The 24560-nt window shown below is 40.9% G+C and overlaps 1 protein-coding gene across 1 annotated transcript in view; it reads right to left on the bottom strand.

The window, feature by feature from the left end:
- Window positions 1-259: 259 nt before the first annotated feature.
- The window catches only part of SLC30A8 (solute carrier family 30 member 8), a 46306-nt gene continuing 22005 nt past the window's right edge, over window positions 260-24560 (bottom strand). The window contains 6 exon segments of the mRNA NM_001370759.1: window positions 260-713; window positions 2085-2219; window positions 7859-7964; window positions 10419-10569; window positions 14687-14840; window positions 17156-17302. Of these exon segments, the coding sequence (NP_001357688.1) occupies window positions 568-713; window positions 2085-2219; window positions 7859-7964; window positions 10419-10569; window positions 14687-14840; window positions 17156-17302 (839 nt within the window). The 3' untranslated portion in view covers window positions 260-567.

Genomic DNA, 24560 nt, shown 5'->3' with positions numbered 1-24560 from the left:
TAATTTGTGAGAAGGAAAGAGGACATTTCTACCCCGTTTAGGGAATGGTGATGCTGATAGGGAGTAAAAAAACTGCTCCAAATCCTATTATAAACTGGCCAGAGAGTCAAGTTCTAGTGGGGTGTTAAGCTTCCAGCATCTCTTTTAACTTAAGCTCTTCCTAGTTTGCTTTTTTCTCCCATTTGAGGAGAATTTTGTGACTTTTCCTGGGCACTGATTCCTGATAAGACTTTCCCAAGTTCAATTTTACCCACTCATCCTCAGGATACATCACTGAAGGGAGATGAACTTTTTATTGCCTGTGGTTACAAACAGCTGTTACTTCAGCCCCAGTCAGGAATAGTCCATACACACATTCCTGTAATTGAACACAGCTACTGATGAGTTGATAATCCAATTGATTAATGAATCTATATGCATCTTCATTCTTGGTGGATAAAATGTGCACTGTACTGTATCACAAATTTCTCAAACTTCTTCCTTTGGTTCTTTATTTCTTATATTCTAGAAACTGCAGAGCAGTGTATAGTGGGCCATTGAACTCTGGAAGTTGACATTGTGACTGAACTAGTCCCGCGGTTCTTCACAGAAAAAACAGTCAGGGTCCTGGTCAGCTGGAGATTCCATCTGAATGGTGAGTGAGTGCACAGTAAAGCTATCGTTGAGGACTTTTACAATAGCTCTTCGAACAACCTGGCTGTCACGGCTGGCTGCTGTTGAGAAAGAACCACAGTGAGAGGGGCACTGACTGCACACACATGGGTGACGGCTAAATTTCCAGCCTCAAGCACTTTGTCTTTAACCTGGTGGGGAGGACCACAGGCGGAGCACTCAGGGGAAGTACTCTGGCTCTGATAATCAGCTATATCCACACAGACAAGACAGGGGGAAATTCTAGTGCAGCAAAGTACCCATCACTATGGAAACTCTTCCTGCCCACAGTTCTCTCTTGGGTCTGGCCCTCCTAGAACCTGACCATGGAAGGGGAGATAAGGCCTGAAAAAAGCCAAAACAAAGCTCTGATTTTTTATACAGCTCTTCCCACCAGTCCCCAGAGACCTTTGCGTTGAAGCTCTTGTATCTAGTCAGCATTTATACCAAGACTAGTGATAGGAACAGGGAAGCATTTAGAGCTCCCTACAGACTCTTCTTTGAGCAGGAACCTCACTGCCATCTTCTCTCTTGTCCCAAAAGGTATCAGGAAGCTGTAAGATTCCTTCCATAGTAACCTGATTGTTTACTAGATTCTTCCATCTGCAGTGAAATATTGGTGTAGTAGATGCTATAAATTACCTGTAGCCACATCTGAGCCTCTCAGCAAAGCCGGGGATATCAGAGAAAGCATAGTCCTCAAATGCCTGTCGCCAGTGATCCTGTACCCTGCCTCTAAGTAACTTCTTGAATTATTTTTTTAGCAGCCTAACATATCATTTGGCCTGAGCTGTCTCCTGAAGCAGTGAGAGGCTTCCCCTCCCCCACTGCCTATCTCCCCAGCTCTAGGACACATGGTGCACAAATCACATTCTACTTGAGAAAGTACTTTTTTAGAATAAACCCCAAATCCTAAGAATTATCTCACATGGTTGCAGAATTTCTAACCATCCAGTGAGGGAATCACCATTAATTCCTACTAGCGCATCTTTTAACCTGTTAGAATCTTAAGCATGAGACCTAGGTCTCCTTCATTTTTTTAATCTTCTGTAATAGGCAGAGCATCTCAGACACAGGAAATAACTCAATGAAGTTTATGGTTGAGCTCATCCCATTATTTAATTCATCGGGCACCAAGTCAAACAGGTGAGATCTAATTTTCCGAGTTGAAGACCTTGAACTTTGGGTGGCATTTTAGCCATTCATTCTACCCGCTACCCTCTGCAGTCTGCCTCAAGGGATGTCCTCAGTATCACTGTTGCCATGATAACATTGACAAGGGCTTTTTTCAAAGGGCTTTGGTAATAGGAAACACTCCACGGTTGTTTTGACAGGCAACAGACACGAAGGGCAGCTGTACAGAAAGGAGGGAAATTATTGAGTTTACAGGGCAAGGACTGAATTTTGGCAGAGTGTTTACAAAACTCACTGACCTGCAGCAACATGAGCCGAGAGAATCACTTGGTTCATTGCTAGAGACCAGATGTGCAAGCTGTGCACAGACACCACTCCATCCACCGCTAAGATGAGCTCTTTCACATCATCGTAGTTCAGGTTCTTTGGCACACCTGACAAGTGGAAAGGGAGGGAGGCTCTTTGTTATTTAACTAAACACAGCTCATTAACATGGCTAAGTGGGGCTGCAAAATTTTCCCCAGGATTATCAACTTGTCTTCCGCTTTTCTGGTTTCTTACTTCAGATGTTTACAAATTAAATTCACCTGACTCTTTCAAAGGGTTCAACATGAAAGACTTTATTATGCAATAGCCAACAATAGTAATCATTCTTGGTTTTCAGGGTGTGTTATTAAACCAACTGAGCTTTTTCCAGCTATCTTTGCATACACTCTAAAAAGCAAAATGAGGGAACGTGGGATTTGGAATCAAATAATTCCTGGTTAGCACTCTGACCACAACTACCATGAATTTACCCAAATCATGGAACTTCTCTGATCCTCAGCACATCTGTAGTAAAAGAGGGGTGATAAGAGCAATATGTACACTAAATTCTTTGAGGAGAAAATGGGAAAATATCTGTTCTTTGTATACTGCAATGCTACATAATAGTAGTTATCTGACAGGTCACTAACTAAACTGAGTTAATAGATGATCCTAACATTGTAATACCATCTACTTATAGAATTGTTATTTATTTAGGTACATTAGTCAGGGTTTACTGTCTGGGTCATATAAGATCAGAGTTTGACACCATCCTTGCTTCTAAAGGAAAGGTATGGGGCACACAGGGAGGGAGGGACCCTGGCAGCCAATCAGCTATTCTTTTGGACTAAAGGAACTGGGGTTTCTCTAGCTTGAAGAAGTGAAGGCTAAGGGAAGAAGGATCACTTTCTTCAAACATTACAAGGACTGTCATTTGAAAGATGAGAAGATATGGAAGTGTTAAGGGTCCTTGCCTTGGCTAGAGAGAGGGCAAGTTAATGGGTGGTTAGGATTGGAAAACACATCAGTTTAACATAAGTTGTTTTTTTTTAATCAACTCAACCAGCATAACGATGATAAAGCTATTTTTTTAAATCAACTCAACCAAAATGACAATGATAAGGCTATTTGATGCAATAACTAAATCCCTGCCAACTAACCCAAAGAGAATGAAAAGATTATTAAGGATGACCACCTTTTAGCTTCTACTTCAATCATATAGACACAAACACCTGGTGTGTTTTATATATATATATATATATATATATATATGTATATATATGTGTATGTATATGTATATACATATACATATATACATATATACATATATACATATATACATATATATATGTATATATATGTATATATATATATATATGTATATATATGTGTATGTATATATATATGCCTTAGATTCATTCCAGTCCCCCTAAAGAAAATTTCTATGGATGAGCTCTGAAATCGACACACTTTCGATATGGTTGATATCTTGAATGTACATTGAATAACTTGAATGTACATTAGTATCATCAGAGGAGATTTTAGAAATCCTGATCACCAGATTACACCCAAGACCAATTAATCAGACCCTCTGGAGATAAGATGAAGCATCAGTATTTTTATAGCTCATTCGGTGATTCTAACATACAACCAAGGTTGAGAACCATTGCACTAACATTAAGAGCCACTGGGCAGCTGTGCCTTGCAGTAGTTCTCAAGCTTGGCTGCATGTTAAAAAACACAAAACCGGCCCCTACCCCAGTCAATTAAATTGGAATCTCTGGGTATGGGGGGCCTAGGCACAAGTATTTTTAAAAAGCTTCCCAAATGATTATAATGAGCAGCTAGTCAACAATAACTTTAAATTTTTGTTAATGTTTATTAATTTTTGAGAGAGTGCAAGCAGGAGAGGGGCAGAGAGAGAGGAGACACAGAATCCGAAGTAGGCTCCAGGCTCTGAACTGTTAACACAGAGCCTGAAGCGGGGCTTGAACTCACAAGCCACAAAAGCATGACCTGAGCTGAAGTCGGACAGTTAACCCATTGAGCCACCCAGGTGCCCCAAGAATAACTTTAAAGGACTAAAGGAATAGGGAACCCTTAACCCTCCTTTTTCAGGATTTAAGAACCTTGCTCATGGAGACTTCCTCCTTGAGGCTAATATTAAAATTCTGTACAGTTTGAGTTTAGTTTAATCCCACTTCATATTGTTTCATGGGGTAACAAAGAGCTGGTCAACATGTTCTTTTACTCTGTGAACTCAGGCATTAGAAACAAATTAAAAGAGTTCTCAGAGTAGCCATAGAATGGATTCATGGGTGACATTGTTATATTGTAACATTGTTATATTATAATGATAATAACACACCTTTATTGAGAAACTGCCATATGTGAAGGTTTGTGCTAAGTACTGTATTCATAGTGATTGTCTTACTTAGTTGTTCTAAGAACTTTAAGAGCTAATTATCAATGTTACAATTCCTATCTCACTGGGGAGAGGAAATTGGGAATCAGAGAGGTTAAGAAGCATTGCTTAGGATATATAGATAAGGGAGATGTCAGACTCTAAAGACCAGGCTGTCAGTGTGAAATGTTACGCAAATAGTAGACTCTAAGTATCCCAACCCAAAGCTGACTAGTAGGCCTAATGTGTCACCTCTGAGGAGTTTCATTTGACCCTTTGAAGACCTATTGTCATTCATCTAGGACCCTTGAGATGAAATTGCACTATTCCACTACCCCCTTCTCTTTTGCCTCTATTATCTCTTTACTTTTATGGAGAACACAAGTCCACTGTTACTTATTTTACTCTGTAAAATAATATCAACAAACAAGAAGATATGTTCCCACTGGCTTCAGTGCTTCATCATATACTAGAAACTTTTCTTCCTGAGGGAGAGCCTGCAAAATATCAATGCATCCAGGAAAATAGCTAATTAGTATTTAAAAAATAATTACCCAAGTTAATAAATATATGCAAAATCACTCAATATCTCTCATAATGAAAGAATTGCATATGGAATCAATAAGATATAGTTTTTCACCTATCATATTACAAAAGAATCAACATTTTGATGATACTCAGTGATGGTGAGGATGTGTGGAAATGTCAAATCCTATTGGTGGGAAAGAAATTGATATGGCGTTTTTGGTAGAAATGGCAACATCTATCAAATTTTTAAATGCACATAACTTTTGAAATAGCAAAGCCACTTCTAGGAGTTATGCCACAGACATACAAGGTAATTACACCATAATTTGTAATATCATCAATAAGCAAGTACATGCATACAGTGTAATACTTTGTATCATGAAAAGGAATAGGGTGTATCTCTATATACGCTCATATGGAAAGACCTCCAAGTAAGGTGCAGAGCAAAATTATGTATCAATGCAAAATTCTGTTTGTATAAAAAAAGACGTGTGTGTGTGTGTGTGTGTGTGAATGCACAGATATGTTGGGATAACTTATCAGTAGGTATTACCTCTGAAGAATGGGACTGAAAATTCAAAGGTAAAAAAATGGAAAGACTTTTTATAATTTTATTCCTTTCTATATTTTTATAAAACTTTATTAAGTACAAGTATTATTGTATGCTAACGTAATTTGAAAACCCAGTTTAAAAAATGGGGTGCCTGGGTGGCTCAGTTGGTTAAGGTCTGACTTCGGCTCAGGTCATGATCTCACGGTTCATGGGTTCCAGCCCCGGGTGGGGCTCTGTGCTGACAGCTCAGAGCCTGGAGCCTGTTTCGGATTCTGTGTCTCCCTCTCTCTCTGCCCCTCCCCCATTCATGCTTTGTCTCTCTCTGTCTCAAAAATAAATAAACATTAAAAAAAAAAAAAAGCTTCTTCCAGGTAGGAGTTACCTGCCAGCTTCAATAATTAGCTACATTTTCCTAGGGCACATGGATGGCTCAGTTAAGCGACTCTTGATTTCGGCTCAGGTCATGATCACACAATTCGTGTGTTGGAGCACTGCACTCAGAGCTCCTGAGGTCTGAGCCAGCTTCAGATCCTCTGTCTTCTTCTCTCTACCCCTCCCCCACTCGCTCTCACACTCTCTTTCAAACATAAATGTTTATGAAGGTTGTTTTAGGTTAGCTACGTTTTCCTTAAATAAGAAGAGATAATCACCTGAGAAGAGCTATGCTGCGAGACAGGGATGGAAAATACTCATCTCCGATGGATACCCATTTGCCTTTTATCCACCTGTAAGTCAGCAAAGTTCCCTAATAGGAACAACAGCTGCAGCTCAGCGCTTGGCCCTCAGGAAAGGTAATGGATGCATCTGTGACTTGACAAACCAAATATTGTCACCTTCAGAAAGAGGACGTTCATTTGTTAGTGACGCTTGACTCCATCTTGTGATTCACCGTTGTCAGCATCATCATCCTCCAACGTTTATAGTGCCCAAAGGAACAAAACTCTTAAACGTGTACTCAACAGTGAACACTAAGGAAATGTGATCTTTTGCGAAGGCACGTGCACTCTGAAACTCTGTCTGCCTTATGTCAAAATGTGCTGGACAAAAAAGAAAAGTTCAAGCCAATGTCTGGATATTCTTGATCATCCAACTGCTTGATATGATGCAAACCTCTAATTCTGATGGACTTTTCTAGGTTCCATTCTTGTGCCTTTTGTGTAGTAATCCTTCAGTAGTGTGAAAAGGTCATTCTAGTGGTTCTCGAAGTGTGGTCCCTGGACGAGCAGCATCAGCGTCTTGTTAGAAATTCAAATTCCTAGAGTGCTGTTGCATAGGGGCACTTGTACCCCAATGTTTATAGCAGCACTTTCAACAATAGCCAAATGATGGGAAGAAACTAAATGTCCATCAACTGATGAATGGATAAAGAAGATGTGGTTTATATATACAATGGAATACTACTTGGCAATGAGGAAGAATGAAATCTGGCCATTTGTAGCAACGTGGATGGAACCAAAGAATGTTATGCTAAGTGAAATAAGCCAGGCAGAGAAAGACAGATACCATGTTTTCACTCATATGTGTATCCTGAGAAACTTAACAGAAGACCAGGGGTGGGGGAAAGGGGAGAAAAAAAAAGTTACAGAGAGGGAAGGTGACAAACCATAAGAGACTCTTAAATACTGAGAACAAACTGAGGGTTGATGGGGGGTGGGGGGGAGGGGAAAGCGGGTGATGGGCACTGAGGAGGGCACCTGTTGGGATGAGCACTGGGTGTTGATGGAAACCAATTTGACAATAAATTTCATTTAAAAAAAAAAGAAAAAGAAATTCAAATTCCCAGCTGCTGCCCCAGACCCACCAGTTCAGGAACTATCAGGATGGGCCCAGAAATCTGTGTTTTAACAGACCCCAAGTGATTCTGATGCCTTGAAGTTTGAGTGCTGGCCTGGTCTAACAAGGGTTTTAGACAAGCCCTTCATAGTAGCTATAATGCTGCCTAAGAGATAGCTTATTCAATTTTTCTTAGGCCTTTTCCATATATCTAGGGAGAAATTTATATTTTCACAATATCTCCCTCAGTGCCTATCCTTATTATTTGTACATATCGTTTTTATCGTATGCCATATCATTTAATAGTCGCTGGAGGAAAAAAGAGAAGGCAATTCTTTTTGTTCCCATATGAAGAAAAATCATAATATTTGTTTTCACAAAAAATCCTTATACATTTAGATTTTCCTTATAATGCAAATTAACAGTGGATTTGCCTTGATGCCATTCCCTTCTGTGATTATAGGGAAGAGAAACACCGATCCTGGAAATAATAATAAAATCACTCCTACCTTCCATGAGTAAGATGGAGAAGTCCTTTAAGACGGTGATGGTGCTGGCCAAAACCAGGATGGAAAAGACGAATGTGCAGATTGGGTCAGCCATTTTATAGTCTGGCTAGAAAATATAGGGACTTAGGTTAACTGAATTCAGGCCTTCCATGCAGAAATTCTGATTCATAATAAAATGAGTAAACCTCCCTGCTTCTTTTCCTATCACCCTTTCACCTCCCTGAAACTTGACATCCAACTCAGAGGCAAGATTTTCTGAAGATTCAATCCTTCATTTAAGCTTTAAACTATCAGTGGCTGAAGAAATTTAAAAATTAAATTTAAGACATAAAGGAGAGGGGCCTTGAGTGTTCTTTCCGAAGGCCTGATTTGACTTTTCTGTTAATAGAAGCACAGAGTATGTGATGAAAATATGCACAAATTTATATAATAGTCAATGGCTTTTCAGCCTTCCTTATGATGAGAAGAAAGGGTATCACCTGCCCAGAGGTTGCACATGACCAAGGCCCAGCTGGAGCTTGGTCATGGCAGACTGGGGTTGTTTCCTTTCTTTCCCTCCTCAGGATGGCACATATTCGAGACAGGCATCTTTTTTTTTTTTTAATTTACATCCATGTAGTTAGCATATAGTGCAACAATGATTTCAGGAGTAGATTCCCCATACCCATTTAGCCCATCCCCCCTCCCACAACCCCCTCCAGCAACCCTCTGTTGTTCTCCATATTTAAGAGTCTCTTATGTTTTGTCCCTATCCTTGTTTTTATATTATTTTTGCTTCCCTTCCCTTATGTTCATCTTTTTTGTATCTTAAAATCCTCCTATGAGTGAAGTTATATGATGTTTGTCTTTCTCTGACTGACTAATTTTGCTTAGCATAATATCCTCTAGTTCCATCCACGTAGTTACAAATGGCAAGATTTCATTCTTTTTGATTTCCACATAATACTCCATTGTATATATATACCACATCTTCTTTATCTATTCATCCATCGATGGACATTTGGGCTCTTTCCATACTTTGGCTATTGTCGATAGTGCTGCTATAAACATTGGGGTGCATGTGCCCCTTCAAAACAGCATATCTGTATCCCTTGGATAAATACCTAATAGTGCAATTGCTGGACCATAGGGTAGTTCTATTTTTAATTTTTTGAGGAACCTCCATACTGTTTTCTAAAGTGGCTGCACCAGTTTGCATTCCCACCAGCAGTTCAAATAGATCCTCTTTCTCCTCATCCTTGGCAACATCTGTTGTTGCCTGAGTTGTTCATGTTAGCCATTCTGACAGGTATGAGGTGGTATCTCATTGTGGTTTTCATTTGCATTGCCCTGATGATGAGTGATGTTGAGCATTTTTTCATGTGTCAGTTGACCATTTGGATGTCTTCTTTGGAGAAATGTTTGAGACAGGCATCTTTGATTAAGTCCTAAGAGTATGAGCTGAGGCCTCATTCTTGCCCTGTCTCACCACTGGAGCCATTAGCTCCAGAAGAGATACGTGTCCTTCTGCCCTTGATGAAGTTTTGTCCCACAGAAAAGTCCATGCCTCATTACCTCTGAGAAACTCTCAAACTCCACTACCCAGGACAAGTGTGAATGATTTTGCCTTAAACTTAAAGCTTTCAGTGAATATTTGCTCAATTGAATTCAGATATGTCTTTATAATTTTTATTTATGTGTTTTCATTTTTTAGTAAAAATAATAAAGAGTCTTTGATAACTGGACAATCAAGGTGCAAACAACAGAGCTAAATACTCTTCTTTTCCATTACCCCCACCTACACCCCAACCCACTTCTGTTAGTTCTTGGTACAAGAAACACAGATCTATAGTAAATGTTTGTTTAGGGTCAGAGTTTCATCCAAGATCCATCTCAACTTTCCATTAACACCCTGATTTGTCGGGGGCGGGGGGAGAATTATCTTTCCCCCACTGGGGGGTGATATTGGTGGGACAGTCAATCAGGTGCTCTTCCTCCCCAGCCAAGCAGCAGGTACAAGACCCAAGCTAGATCTGGTGGTCTCTCTTTCCCAGAGAAAGAGAATCTCCAGCAGAATGCCAAGAAATGGAAAAAAATTGGTTGACTCGCAGTCATTTCTGCACTGGTACCTGGGACAGAATTTGGATAGTTTCTGAAATCTAAGATACCTAATGTTGTCCTTATTTCTACCTTGATTTCTATCCAAGAGTACATCCAATACATTTCAACTAATAAATATATTTTTGCTTAAGTAAGCTAGACTTCCTTTCTGTTGCTTACAACCAAAGAATCCTAAGGTATTCATGGTTCCATTGCTGTTCATCTTAACTCCATGACAAAAGGAACTACTTTCTTGGAAGACTGGCAGCCCTACGTTTGGAGACATAGTACTTAGGAATCTGGAAAGTCTAAGGTTTTAGGCTTTGAATATGTGTTGTTTGTTTGTTTAAACCTTGCAAAGTAGTTGGTATAGGTAAATAGAGGCTGGCCACCCTCATTTAGGTTAATACTGGCAGGTCAGCTTCTGCAGTACCTAATCTATAAACTTACTATGACAGTGAGTAAACTCAAACATACTCACCTTAAAGTAGATAATAAGTGCACTGGTTAACACACTGATGCTCTGAAATAGATCTCCGAGGGCATGCACAAAGGCTGCTCTGACACTGGCATTGGCTTGCACTTCCTTGTGATTGTGTCCAGCATGTCTCTGGTGCAGAATCACACTTAGTCTGAAAGAGAAAAGGATGTTCTTGGCACACATGAGATTAGCCATTGAAAACCTATGCAGCATAATGAAGCAGTTGACAAGAGCATGTGTTATCCAAGATGGAAGATAGTTGAAATATTAATGCTGTAAAATGTACTATTTTGGACTAATTTTGAAAACAAATGTATCATACAAGTTTTAAATTTTTACACAAGGACAGACAACAAAGGTTCACCTGTTTTCTCTTCCATCTACCTAATGCTACTCTGGTTCATGTTAAAACCAGAAAGCATCACTTCCTAGATGAAACTATTTGACAATAAGGAAGGGAAATATTTATTGAGCATCTACTGAATGCGAGGCACTGAGCTAAGCTTAAAGCTGAGCTTTGGTGGGAGCTTAATTAATGTACTGGTTTCAAATACAAAAAGCAGCAGAAAGGGGTAAAACAAAATAAGAAAATTTCATCAAGTTTGGATTTTTAAAAATATTTTATTTTACTTAATTTTGTTTATTTCTATGAGAATTTAAAATCTGAATAATTTTTAATGGCCAATGATGCATTTGTGTATATTAGCTATTAACAAGAGACTAAAATATATTAATGTATCACATATATGTGTGTAAATATATATTAATGTATATATATGCAAATGTATATATAAATGTATATATATATATAAACACATATGTGTATACAGTCCTAAGAGTATGAGCTGTGGCCTCATTCTCTCTCTATAGATACCATATTACAAAATTTAACATCTCCTACCCAAGTCAAAGAGATAAGTGTTAGGCATATAAATTATGTACCTGATTTTATTTTGGAACAAAAGTTTTAAAAAAATATTATTTAGTACTATACATCCCAGTCTATTTGCTGGTAAAGTGTCTGTTAAACCCAAGGTCATTATCCACAAAGTAGAATGACTGCTATCCAGCAATATTTGATCATTACATAATGCACAGGTTTTTTTTCTTCAACATTTATTTATTTTTGGGACAGAGAGAGACAGAGCATGAACGGGGGAGGGGCAGAGAGAGAGGGAGACACAGAATCGGAAACAGGCTCCAGGCTCTGAGCCATCAGCCCAGAGCCTGACACGGGGCTCGAACTCACAGACCGCGAGATCGTGACCTGGCTGAAGTCGGACGCTTAACCGACTGCGCCACCCAGGCGCCCCTTTAATGCACAGTTTTTAGATGGTCAGTGTTTGGACAGAAATTCACCCTTAATTAATAATTACCATTTATGAATCCTCAGACAGCTTAATATGGCTGGCAGTTAACATACTCTCTTTCTAGATCTATCCATGTGTGCTCATCACCTTGTCATTCATTCTTTTACTCATTTTATTAAAAAAGAAAAAACAACTTAGGGACTCTGTGTGCCAGCCACTGTTAAATGCTTGGGGTATAAAGGTGAATGAAACAGACGTGAACCTTCCCCGGTGTGGCTTTAAGTATGATGGAGATAGCATAGATTTTAAAAAGACACCCATAAGTGGAAAATTCTCATTTTAATAAGTCTAGTAAGAACAGGTACTATAGATAATATAACAGGGAAGTCTGATTTAGTTAAACAAAGTAATTGAGTTGGATTTGAAAGATTACGTTAGATTTAAATTACAGGCTGGAGAGGAGGGAATATTTCAGGCAGAGAAAACTTAGCATGCAATAGTCTTAAGGCTCTGTCAGTAATCTTTATCCTAGAATCCCTTTGCAACTTTTGTTAGAACTTTCTGTCCTGATTTGGAGTCTGCAAGGGTTTGATTTATTCCCAAATTATGGTTCTGATATTTCTGTATTCAGACAACACAGCATCTAGCAGCACTTGAAACTATAATCCCAGTTCTAGGAGAAACATTATAGTCACTCAATATCTTTTTCTATAAATAACTACCTACTTGCACAGGGAAGTCACCACTTTTCAATTTCCTTATCTTTCTAAGTAGGAAAAGCACCTGCAATGTTAAGATCAAAGTTCAAAAGCAGTTGCTGTAGGAAGAAAATTTGGATGGCATCTATTTAGAAAGGCAAACTCGATTATCAATGTTCTAGATTTATGGGGAAGTTAGCTAGCTGTATCCTTCATATTCATGTAGCATCGACACAACCTATGTGGCATATGCCTCTTGGGAAATTATTAATATTTTCATTGTCCCTGCTGTCTTGGGGACATATTGTTCTCTTTATGCAAAGATGATGTTATTGACCCCAGTCAGCAGCACATGTGCTCTGCCTTATTTGTCTCCTTGTGCTGATAGATTTGCATTGAACTCTACACACTTTTTCTCCCAGTGCCAATATGAAACACATTTTCAAGTTAGCTGGATGGAAATAGGGATCTACTCAGTAATAGCAGTCAAATACCACTCTTCTAATTGGTTAGCTTAGATATTTCGAGCAACAGTTTGCACACTAAGAGGTGAGGAACTGACGCAGGCAAAAGGTATGGGTATTAGAGTGACCTGAGGAGCATTTTCAAAATGTACACATTCGGATTTTCCTTTAATACCAGAGATTCCATTGTGCCTTCCTTAAAAGACACTGTTTAAAATATGATTCTTCTTCACTTTCAGGTATAAGCCTACCTCACAGCATGTATCATGTTGCATCACAAGATAGATAGATGATACATAGATAGTGTATATGAGTCTCTTTTTGCTGCTATAACAAATTATTACAAAGCTTCTGTGGCTTAGAACAATATAAATATATTGTCTTATAGTTCTAAAATGGGTATGCAGGACTACATTCCTTCTGGAGATTCTAGGAGAGAATTCATTATCTTACCTTTTCCAGCTTCTAGAGGTCACTTAGTTTCCTTAGCTCCAGGATCCTTTCTCTGTCCTCAAAGCCAGCAATACAGCATCTTCCCTTTACTCTGACCCCAAGTGTCCCTCTCACAGGGATCTTTCTGGTTACATTTGGCCTTTCTAGATAACCTAGGATAATCTCCCCATCTCAAGATCCATCCTGAACTTAATCACATTTGCAAAGTTCCTTTACCATGTAAGTTAACATACTCAGAAGTTCCAAGGACTAGAATATGGAAATCTTTGAGGAAATCTTTGAGCCATTATTTTGTTGACCACAGATAATTGATAGGTAGGGTAGGTAGGTAGGTAGATGATGCAGTTTTAAGTTGGGTTGCCCAGAATCAGGCTATCAGATTGGAAGGAGTAAATCAACCAAAAAAGACCAAAGGCCTGGCCTTAACAGCACCCACCCCGCACCCTTGTCATGAACAATCAAGTAGCTTACTTGGGTAAGAGCAGACCAATACAGAAATGATCACATGTCCAGTAACATCACATGTCTCATAAGAATGAATTAAGACTGCCTGGATAAGAGAATGGACCAAAAGGTGGAAACTAAAGACAGCGACTAGCTAATAGAGCTTAAGAAGGAGTTTTCAGGCAGTCTTACAATGATACAAAGATAAGATAGACTGCTTTTGAGAAGAACAAATTCCCTGTTACTAGTTCTGTTAAAATATATGACACTAATGACTATTTATTTTATGGGGATGTTGCAAAAGAGAATTCAAAAGTAGAAAGGGGACTGGAGTAAACAAAATCTAAGATCCCTTCCAACCCAGCACTCTGGGAACCCATAATGTGATCATGTAACAAAAACCAAATCGGATGGGGTACCTGGGCGGCTCAGTTAAGTGTCCAACTCGGCTCAGGTCATGATTTCTCACGGTTTGTGGGTTTGAGCCCCGGATCGGGGTCTGGGGTGACACTTCAGAGCCTGGAGCCTGCTCCAGATTCTGTGTCTCCCTCTCTCTCTGCCCCTCCCCCACTCATGTTCTGTCTCTCTCTCTCTCTCTCTCTCTCTCTCTCTCAAAAATAAATAAAACATTTTTTAAACAAATTTTTAAATAAATAGGAGTAAGTCATTTCCCATATGGAACCATCAATACGTATGAGAGCGCAGACTGGCTAGGACCTCAATCCTGGGCCTCTTGGGTCTAGATTCAGATCCCGGCCTTTGCACTACCTCATTGGCAGTTTATTCAATTCACCATCTCCACAAATGGAAAAATCAAGCAAAAACGAACATCAAGAAAAACTCCACTGTCTGTGTCCACATAGGGTTAAAGACAAGCTTTGATGGGCGGGGTGACTTACATAATATTGGCTGCCACCGCACAGCCTGAAATGATGATCATCACAGTCGCCTGGATCTGGTAATCAGGGTACAGCAGGCGCTCACATGCCAGGTACACCAACACAGCCGTCACCACCCAGACGCACAGGATGGACAGCAGGGCACCAAGGATCTCTAGGGATTCGAGCACACAGACACCCATACACAAAGAATTTGTGGATCACCTTGATCTCCCAAGAGTCATAAGACATTGATGTTCCTTGCTTCCCCCCAACCTGTCCCCCTGCGAAAAGAGGCTCTAAACTAACTAGTTCCAAATGTGTGGATGGATTTTAGCACTAAGATGATTCACTTTAGTGTTGCATTCATTAAACACCAGCATCTGAGTTCATTATGCTCCATATTAGTAAGTAATTTCTAGCAAATTTTTAAAGCATATTAATTGCTATCTGCCATTGCTATTTTCCTCGGGGATTTTAATTTAAACAGGTGCTAAAATGATTGAAACTTATTAGGAGATGAAATAATGAGAGGCAAAGAGTAAAATGTATTTAGAAACTCTTAATTTCACCATAAAACATTTACAATTTGCCAGTAGCGGTACCTTGTGTGGAATAAAATAGTAACAAGGGAGGGCTTCGGAGGGTACTTGATGAAAATGAGTTTCATTTGCCAACCCAACATATTATAAACACGGAGGCAAGCTCAGAGGTATATCAACACTCTAACTGCATTTTAAGAGCAGCTATATCGAAAAGAAGTATCAGAGCAGAGACATGTATATTAATATTTAAAGATAAGATAGTGTTCAGTTTGCAGGCTGAGTAAAGCACATTTGCTCACTGTGGAGTTCCTTAACACCTCTCCCTGATCTTTAACTCAACCTTGTAGGCAGGTACTAAAAGCCTTCCAGGGCACAGAAGTATTCTGAGAGTCCGTTGCCGGGGACTTTCCCTACTTTTGATCTTTCCCCTGTCAAAGCAGAACAATGTAAAGTATTGTTTCCCAGTGTGGGGCTATTGTATCCCAGACTTCAATCATTTACATGCAACCTGTCCACATGACACCTGTCTTATTAGCCACTTAACACTTTTTTTAAATAAATTCACTTTTTATACTTAGCTTCTTCCTAAACAAAGTCATCCATGAAATTACCTATTTGACAAGCTAGTTCATTTTCATCTGTGTGTCTAAGCAGTACTGCCTAAAACAGTAACCATCATCACATGTGGCTGTATCCATTTAAATTAAAAAATTAAAAATCCAGTTCTTCCAGGTGCCTGGGCAGCTCAGTCAGTTAAATGTCTGACTCTTGATTTCAGCTCAGGTCACGATCTCGTGCTCGTGAGATTGAGCTCCACGTCAGGGTCTCTGCACTGAACATGGAGGCTGCTTAAAATTCTCTCTCTCCCCCTCCACCCCTCCCCTGCTCACATGCAGGTATGTGCTCTCTCTAAAATATAATATAATAAAATAAAATAGAATAGAATAAAATAATCCAGTTCTTCAGTAACAGTAGCCACATTTAAAGTGCTCTATGGCCACATCATACTCTGTATCATAGAACATTTATCTTAAAGCAGAGAGTGCTATTGAACAGCCCTGATTTTCTACAGCGTCAATGCTCATGAGCTTCCATCACCAAGATGAGAAAGTACAAGCAGTATTCTAAATTCTGGGTTGTGCCTGTGTTTATAAAACATCCCATGTTTACCAAAGAGCTTTGACCAATAGTACCAGAAAGGGGAGATTACGTGTAAAAATGCATACAAATGACAGGCGCTCAGCCAAAAATACATGTTTCCCAAGTGTAGCACTGTTCAGGGACTGAAAAGCATCTTCAGGTCACATTGTCACAAATTCTTTTTATTGATGTTTATTGTCTCATCTCTCTCTCTCTCCCCCCACTGCCGAATGTTAAGGGAAAGGCGATCCAAAACACTTGCTATGATAAATTGTTTCGTGTGAAACGAGAACTTCCTACCATTCTAAACTTGAAAAACCACAGCCCACAATTGTCAGTGTGTAAGTTGTGGTCTGTATCTAGAGGCACCAGTGAGGGCTGGCCACCATGTCAGCATGTTGGCCACCCTTGCTCCGCCCTAAATTCTCCTTCACGTTCTATTCTCAACTTACCTGTGAGAAGTTCTTCAATCTCTCTAGCTCTCTGTGCCTGACTTTGCAAAATGGTAGATGCTTTATCCCATCCTCCCTCCCAGATGCAGAGTAACTTGATGAATGTTACCCTTGGGCCAGGGCGGTTGCAGAAGTGATACCTGTGTTCCTGTTATTCCACTGAAATAGAGGTAGTGCAATTAATCTGGCTTGTTGCCAAAGCGCCCTTGAGAACACACATCCTTTTTATCCTGAACATCAGACGTGCCTCTAAGGGATTTCTGAACAAGGCTTTGCTTCGTCTCTTCTGTCTTTATCCTTGGTTTGACCTTGCAGCACTACCTTGACATTAATGCTCAGTGGGTGAACTATACCTGCCCGGTGCCATCCAAACGTCAGCTGCTTCGAAGGGGGCTTTGATGACAACCACAAGGAGAAGAGACTGAGCAGGAAGCTGGTCAGGTCAATTAAGAGGTGGGCAGCATCTGTGACGACAGCAAGACTCCCAGCAATGTGCCCACCTGGGGGATACAGAACATTACATGGGATTAAGGGCCCCAGAATGCAACTAGATTCACATGCATATCAACCGTAGTTGGTGAAATATGCCACAGACTCACAAAACTTGATCAGAGAAAGGGTCTTAATGTTGATTTAATCCACCTCTTCTTCCCAATTTTATGAGAAACAGATACCCAGAGAGTGGATAGGATTTGGACAAATAGAAATGAAGTTCAAGGTTGCAGCCATTCTAGGGAGATCAAAGGTACAGAGATTGGAAAGTGTGGGTCACATCACATTTAGAGAACATCACAGTTGGACTGGGACATAAGAGTTCAAAAATACAAAAGGATGAGGCTGGAGACGTGAGGGCTGGATTTGAAGAGTCTTACACTTAAGGCTGAGGACTTGGACTTTTGCCTGTAACCCAGGAGTCACAGCCCACAGCTGTGTTTGTATTTGACTTGCAATTTTACCACAGTTTTTTTTTTTACCACTTCCTTCTGCCCTAATTTATATTATTCACCTTATTTCAAGATCCCTATTATGAATAGTAGGGAGCAGTAAAGAAAAGGGCAGGCACCTTCCACTGGGGCCCCTGAGTGTAACAACAATCCAATAAAGCACAGGAAGAGAACCCAAGCCATGGTGGTCCCACCTTGCTTTTCTGTCTGTTTGGTTTGCCTTCTCTACTGCCTTTGAGTTCTCCTTAGAGAAAAGACCTCCAGCCTCCAACTACAAGTCAGAAGAAATTCTTGTCTCTTCCTTCCCAAACAGGGCTCATTCTCTGAAAGCAGCCTTTATTGCTCTCACTAGAGCTTCCCCCAAAACAGAGCTGTTGCTGACTGACTGTCTTCCAGCAGCTGTTTATTGCCTGTGTACGACGAGGCAATGGAGCCTATCCGCCAGTAGCCCCTCCATCATCAAACCCACCTTGTCTCAACTAATGATTTTGAAAAGTTATAGATGTGGCTCATAATTGCAATAATCCCCACAGACCACTGGCTCTAGCTGTAGTTAATCACTGGTTTGTCAAAGTTTAATGGTCTGAAGCAAAGTAGTCTTCAAGCTTGTTACTGAGCTGTCAGTGCAAAAAATCAGAATGATTCATTAGCCAAAAGGCAACATTTTGCTAACAAATCAGCTTTTCTTCCAATTACCCTCTAATGTTGCTCTATCTGCCAAACTTGGGTCTGATAATAAAGCCGTGTTAATAATGCATTATTTCTTACACAGAGAATGACTACATATAGATAAATAGTCGGCCGCAATCTCGACAAAGAATGGTGGTGATGATTCCATGTGCTGGGCTCAAATTGTAGCCTAAGTCAAGGAAATGAAGTCCTATAGGGGTCCTTCAACAGGCTCAGCTGAATGAGGAGGCAACTGAGAGAGAAAAAGGGCTTACTTTGGAAGAAACATACTTAGATGGAGGCCTGGGAAGTGAGAACTCTTTTGCAACCATCCTTGCTTATATATAAGAATAGTCCAGAAAACTGTGAGCCATCGAGATGAATTCTATGGATAAAACTGTTTGCAAGAGGTAGTTTCTGACTGAACTTGTGTTTGCTTCTGAAAGCATGGGGTATTACCAACAATTAACACAGTCATCCAGCCAGTATTTATTGAGCCCTTGCTGTGCATGGTACAGGGATGGGGTAAACCAAGGTAAACAAAGTTAAATCACAGTCCCTCCCTTCAGTGATCTCACTGTTAACATTCTCTGTATTGAAGACATGTACAATGGGCCAGAGGATCAGAAAGCTGCCCTCCTTGGCAGCATTGAGGAGCTTTTCAGAGGACAGAAGGGTAAGAATGTGCCAGAAGGGAAGGGTTTTTCAGGAAGAGGTAAGAACAGGAGCAAAAACAGAAAAAAAGAAAATGGCACTTTTGTGGAATAGCAAGAGGTGTGGAATGTTGGAGAAAAAACCAGAAATGAGAGTTGAAAAGTGGGTTGGGGGACCCTCTTATAGGAAATTATGTCCTGCTAAAGAATTTGAATGCTATTCTATGGATAAGGATATGGAATATGGGAATCTAATGTGATATTGAGGCATAAGGTTGTGACATGCTCAGATTTGTATTTAAGAGAGACATCTTTGCCAGCAGTGTGGAGGCTGACCTAGAGGGAGAAGGAACTGGAGGTTAAGACACAACAGTGGTAGCCAAGAAAATGCCATGAAGTCATGAAGTAAGACAGGAGCACTCATTTATGGATATGGCAAGATGTAGAAAGCAATGCACTGGTAACAAGATAGAAGAGGCACTAAGGACTACCTTCTAGAAACACATTCTTATTAGCGCCTGTGGGGTGTCAGGACAGGAGGTCATCAGGGGAGCCACTGGGCCTGGATCTCATATTCACCTCAGCTCCAGAAGGTGTGCATTACGTACACATAACATTTTGTGTGGCGAACAGAGACATACTGATGGGATCGAAAGAAGTAAATGTCTCTCTGACAACATCAGGATGTGTCCTATTACTGGACAACTACTGTATGCTATTAACTCATGTTTCTAAAATCCTTTAACTATCTTATGAATAGCATTATTATACTATATAATGTGGCATATCAAAAACACATGGAGTTATTATCTAACAAGTAATTAAAACACACCACAGTTTACATAGGTGTGTTTTGACACTTCTTAAATTTTTAATACCAAGAGCCTCAAAAAATATAAGTAGCCTAAGGCTCTGAGACACCCTGACTATAGTATGAAGCCAGCGCCCTTATCAGTAAAGCTCGTGGGTATCAAACTCCCCAGCCATAGCTTTCTCTAAGAGAATTTTTGTACGCCAAGCTACTTACTGTCTTCCCCAGCCAGCCCCCAACTGTTTTCCAATCTAGCAACGTCGTGCATTCTCCATCACTCTTTGCACTCTAAACAGTCCTGCATCGGGGCATCTCTCTCTGACCATTCCCAATTGCTGCCAATAATAGCCATACTTGAGCTGATTTCTGTGAGGTCTCAGTGTCTGTACATCTGCCTTTTCACATAGGGATACATGCGTACATGTGCATGTTAGGGCCTTTCCATGACTAGTAATTTTCACAAGTAGTCAGAAAGAGTCCCAATTCAATAGGCTCAAAGGCCCATTAGGAGTGGACACGCTGATGCATATGGCCTTCCTTAATTCCTTCCTCCAATCTGCTCCATGGCCAGTTCTCTCTCTAAACACAGCCCTATGACCTGGTTCTCCCCTGTTCTAAATGCCAGCTTATTCCACAAGGCCTATAGAATTAATCCGGATTCCCCAGCCAGGCTTCCCCTCTTTCTTGAACCCCCAACTACCAGTCTAGTTTTATTCTCCATTCACTGTGTTTTATCTTACATCACTGACTTAGATAGATTCATAGATAGGTTTCATGGTAAATCATAAATGCCTAACTCAAACTAGCTTCAACAACAACAACCAAATGATAATTTATTGGGTCAAATAACTGAGAACAAATCAGGGTGGGATTGGATCTACTGCAGGCTAATCCTAAGGTTCAAATAATGTTTGAGAGACTCTGCTCTGTCACTATTGTTATTTATTGTCCTACTGAAGATAGACTACTTTACCCTTAGCAAGAAAGGTTGGCCTCTGGAAGCTCCAGGTTTATAGCATTACAGCATAGTATTTGCAGAGGATAGAGAGAGTCCCCCAACTATCCTCCCTATAAAAAGACCCAGAGACGGAATAATCCAGCTTGGAATCTCATACCCAGCCTTGCCTGTGAACATGAGGTTTTTGGTCCAGGAGGACCAGAAATGGAATTAGCACAGTGAGTAGGAAGAAGCTTCCTGAATAGGCAATATTTACTGCTACAGTGGCATCAAGAATCACTTGAGTTGCTTTCTTTTTTTTTTCTTTTAATTGTTTTAAATGTTTATTAATTTTTGAGAGAGAGTGTGTGTGCAAGCGAGCAGTGGAGGGGCAGAGAGAGAGAGAGGGAGAGACAGAGAATCTGAAGCAAGCTCCTTTCTGGCAGCACAAAGCACGATGTGGGGTTCAAACCCAAGAACCCTGAGATCATGACCTGAGTCAAAGTTGGATGCTCAACTGACTGAGCCACCCAGGTGCCCCTCAGTTGAATTACTTTCTAAGAATACAGATTTCCTGTCCTTTTGAGACCTACCCACTTAAACTCTTTCCAGGCAAGGCTGATATTTACTACCTCCTGGACCATAGCAATAGTCAGGGACCTCTCTCTGCAAGGCCTTTTTTTTTTTACCTCCCTCTTTTAGCCACCCCTCAATTCCTACACAAACTTCAAGTCCTGTCTCAAATCCTATATCCTGAATGTGGACATCCTAGATTCCCAAAAGTAACCTGAGAATAACAGTTGCATTCTCTGACCTGATTGAGAATGGCTTTAGGGAGGAGGTGAGGTCTGGTTGGGGTCTTGAATGATGAGTAGGGTTTTAATGATTGTGGGGCATGAGGAGAGGCCTTTTCCATTCAGATAAAAAGACATAAGCAAAAGCTACAGAGACTTTAAGGTGCCACAATTATTTTCCATAGGATGAATAAACAGCTGAAACAGAAGAGTCATGTAGTGAAGCAGTAAAGGATTAATAGTCAGTTTGGCAGCCACATGGTGGAATGACTTGAAAGTCAAAGTAAGAATTTTTCATTTTGTCCAGGGTGCCAGATCTTTCGAACACACCGATTTCTTTTCACATGGGGCAGCCAAGTGGGACCTAGCACAGAGGAAGCCTCTGAAGCAGCCTCTTCCTGCTACAACACCCTTGTGGGTGTACCCCAGTCATCAGTAAAATTTCCTGTGCTTGCCAGGATGGGGAGGAGGGTGTGAAGCACTGAATTAGGCAAAAAGGAGCCACTAAAGAATTTTGGAGACAGAATTAACATGATGAGAGCAATGTTTTAGGAAAATCAAACTAAAATCAATGCAGCTCAAACTCCAAATGATTCTGTGAGTATCCCTTTAATTCCTTTACTGACAACATCCAGATTAGAACTCATAGATGAATTAATTATTAAGAATGAGAGGGAAGAGGGAGATTGATTTGTTCACTCCAAGTGAATAATTTTTCTTCCCTCCTCTCCTAGAAATATGTCATTTTAAAGCAGAATGCCAGGGCATAGGAAAGGTATGAGGAGAAAAGTGAGTTTTATGAACGGGAGACCATCTCACTTCAGACTGTTGATTAGACATATTGGGAAGAAGATGCCATCTGTTTTCACCATCTACCTGGATTCAGGGGAAAGCAGAGGAAGAAAGTAATGGAGAAAACGAGCCAGTTTATCTAAGTGAATTGTGTTTGCATGGGGTGATGTCAGTACTTTATCTGGAAAGCTATGAATTTCCAGAACATCACCTTTTAAAATCACACTTTTAAAAGTTTATTTATTTTGAAATAGAGAGAGAGAGAGAGCTCCTATGCAATCTGGGGAGGGCACAGAGAGAGGGAAAGAGAGAATCCCAAGCAGGCTCTGCACTGTCAACACAGAGCCTGACGTGGGGCTAAATCCCACAACTCTGGGATCATGACCCAGACCAAAATCAAGAGTCTCATTCAACCGACTGAGACTGAGCCACCCAGGTGCCCCTCCAATCACATTTTGAATGGATTCTGTTTTTTAGATTTTCAATTTTGTCCATCTCTTACATGAGCAACAGAGTATTGTCCATGATCTTATGAATTTGAATAATTAAAAAAGAATACACATCTGGCATGAGTGTCAGCGGCTTTTCCAAGTGAGTTTTCTAATTGGAACTACTAAAAGTAAATTCTTTGCAACCTCATCAAGCTATTAAGTTGGTTCCTTCAAAAGACTTATTGTGGGTCTAGAAATTGTGTGGTGTCAATTAATTTTATAATCTTTGACTAGAAAATTATTTGCCAACCCTGGATTTGTCTTGGACTGGATGAGTTGAAGTTCTTTTCCAGTTTTCAAAAGTATAAAAGTCTGAAAAAGGGGTGCCTTAGTGGCTCAGTTGGGTAAGCATGCAACTCTTGATTTCAGCTCAGGTCATGGTCTCACGGTTCATGAGTTCAAGCTCTGAGTGGTGCACTGTGCTGACAGCATGGAGCCTGCTTGGGATTCTCTCTCTCCCTTTCTCTCTGCCCCTACCCACTCATGCTCGCTCGCTCTCTCTCTCTCTCTCTCTTTCTCAAAATAAATAAATGAAAAAAAAAAACAAAACAAAAAAGTCAGAGAAAAAAAAGTGGTGCCTGGGTGGCTCATTTGGTCCGACTTCAGCTCAGGTCATGATCTCATGGTTCCTGAGTCCAAGCCCCATGTCGGCTCTCTTTTGTCAACACAGAGCCCACATTAGATCCTCTGTTCTGTTGTCTTTCTGCTCCTCTCTGACCTGTGCATGTTCTCTCTCTCTCTCTCCCTGAAAAATAAATAAACATTTAAAAAATAAAAGTCTGAATACGAGTACACAAGCCATTAGACTCCATAGGTTTAAGAAACCAACTAATTCTGGGGGGAGAGAGAGATGATGGTGATGTAGGAGGACTCTGGGCTCACCTCGTCCTGCTGATCACTTAGATTCCACCCACATCTGCCTGAATAACCCAGAAAACTGCCAGAAGACTAGCAGAACGGACTCTGTGGAGCCAAGCATAGACAAGAGGCCCATGGAAGAGGGTAGGAAGGGCGGAGAGGTGGTGTGTGCTACACGGACTGGCTGGAGGGTGCTGGAGCGGTGGAGGGGCAGCCCGCCTGGCAAGGCAGAGCACACGAGTCTGCCTTGCAAAAGCTGAGGGGCCGGACGGAGTGTGTTCTGACAGCCAGCGGGACTTAACATCTGGAATGTTACAAGTCAACAGCTCTGCTCTCGGAGAGCAGGGAGGGTGAGAGGATGAGCCCCGGGAGACAGAACTGAGCTCAAGGGGGAACAAAGGCACTGGCAAGTGCCATCTCCCTCTTCCATCCCCCAGCCAAAATTCCAAAGGGAATCAGTTCCCGTCACCAAACTTGCTTGCACCCCGCAAACGCCCAACACTGCTTCTGTGGATCCATCCCTCAGACAGGCCTGCCTCGCTCCTGGTGCTGCAGGGCCCCTCCCCCAGAGGACCACAAACAGCAAAGCGAGCTAAGCCTACCCCTCCCGCCCCTGTGCACCTTGCGGATCCACCCCAGCTAATACGCCCTTGGCCAGATACCATTGAAGCAGCACCACAGGCCTGGCAGTGGGCAAGTAGCCCAGACAGGGGCCACACCACTCCACAGTGAGTCCTGCCCCTGGGAGATGGGAAGATAAGGTACACAGCAGTCTGACTGTGGCCCCAGTGGTGGGCTGGGGGCAGACA

This window comes from Felis catus, chromosome F2 (genome assembly GCF_018350175.1).
Source record: "Felis catus isolate Fca126 chromosome F2, F.catus_Fca126_mat1.0, whole genome shotgun sequence".
NCBI lineage: Eukaryota > Metazoa > Chordata > Mammalia > Carnivora > Felidae > Felis > Felis catus.
This window is presented reverse-complemented; position numbering and strand designations above follow the sequence as displayed.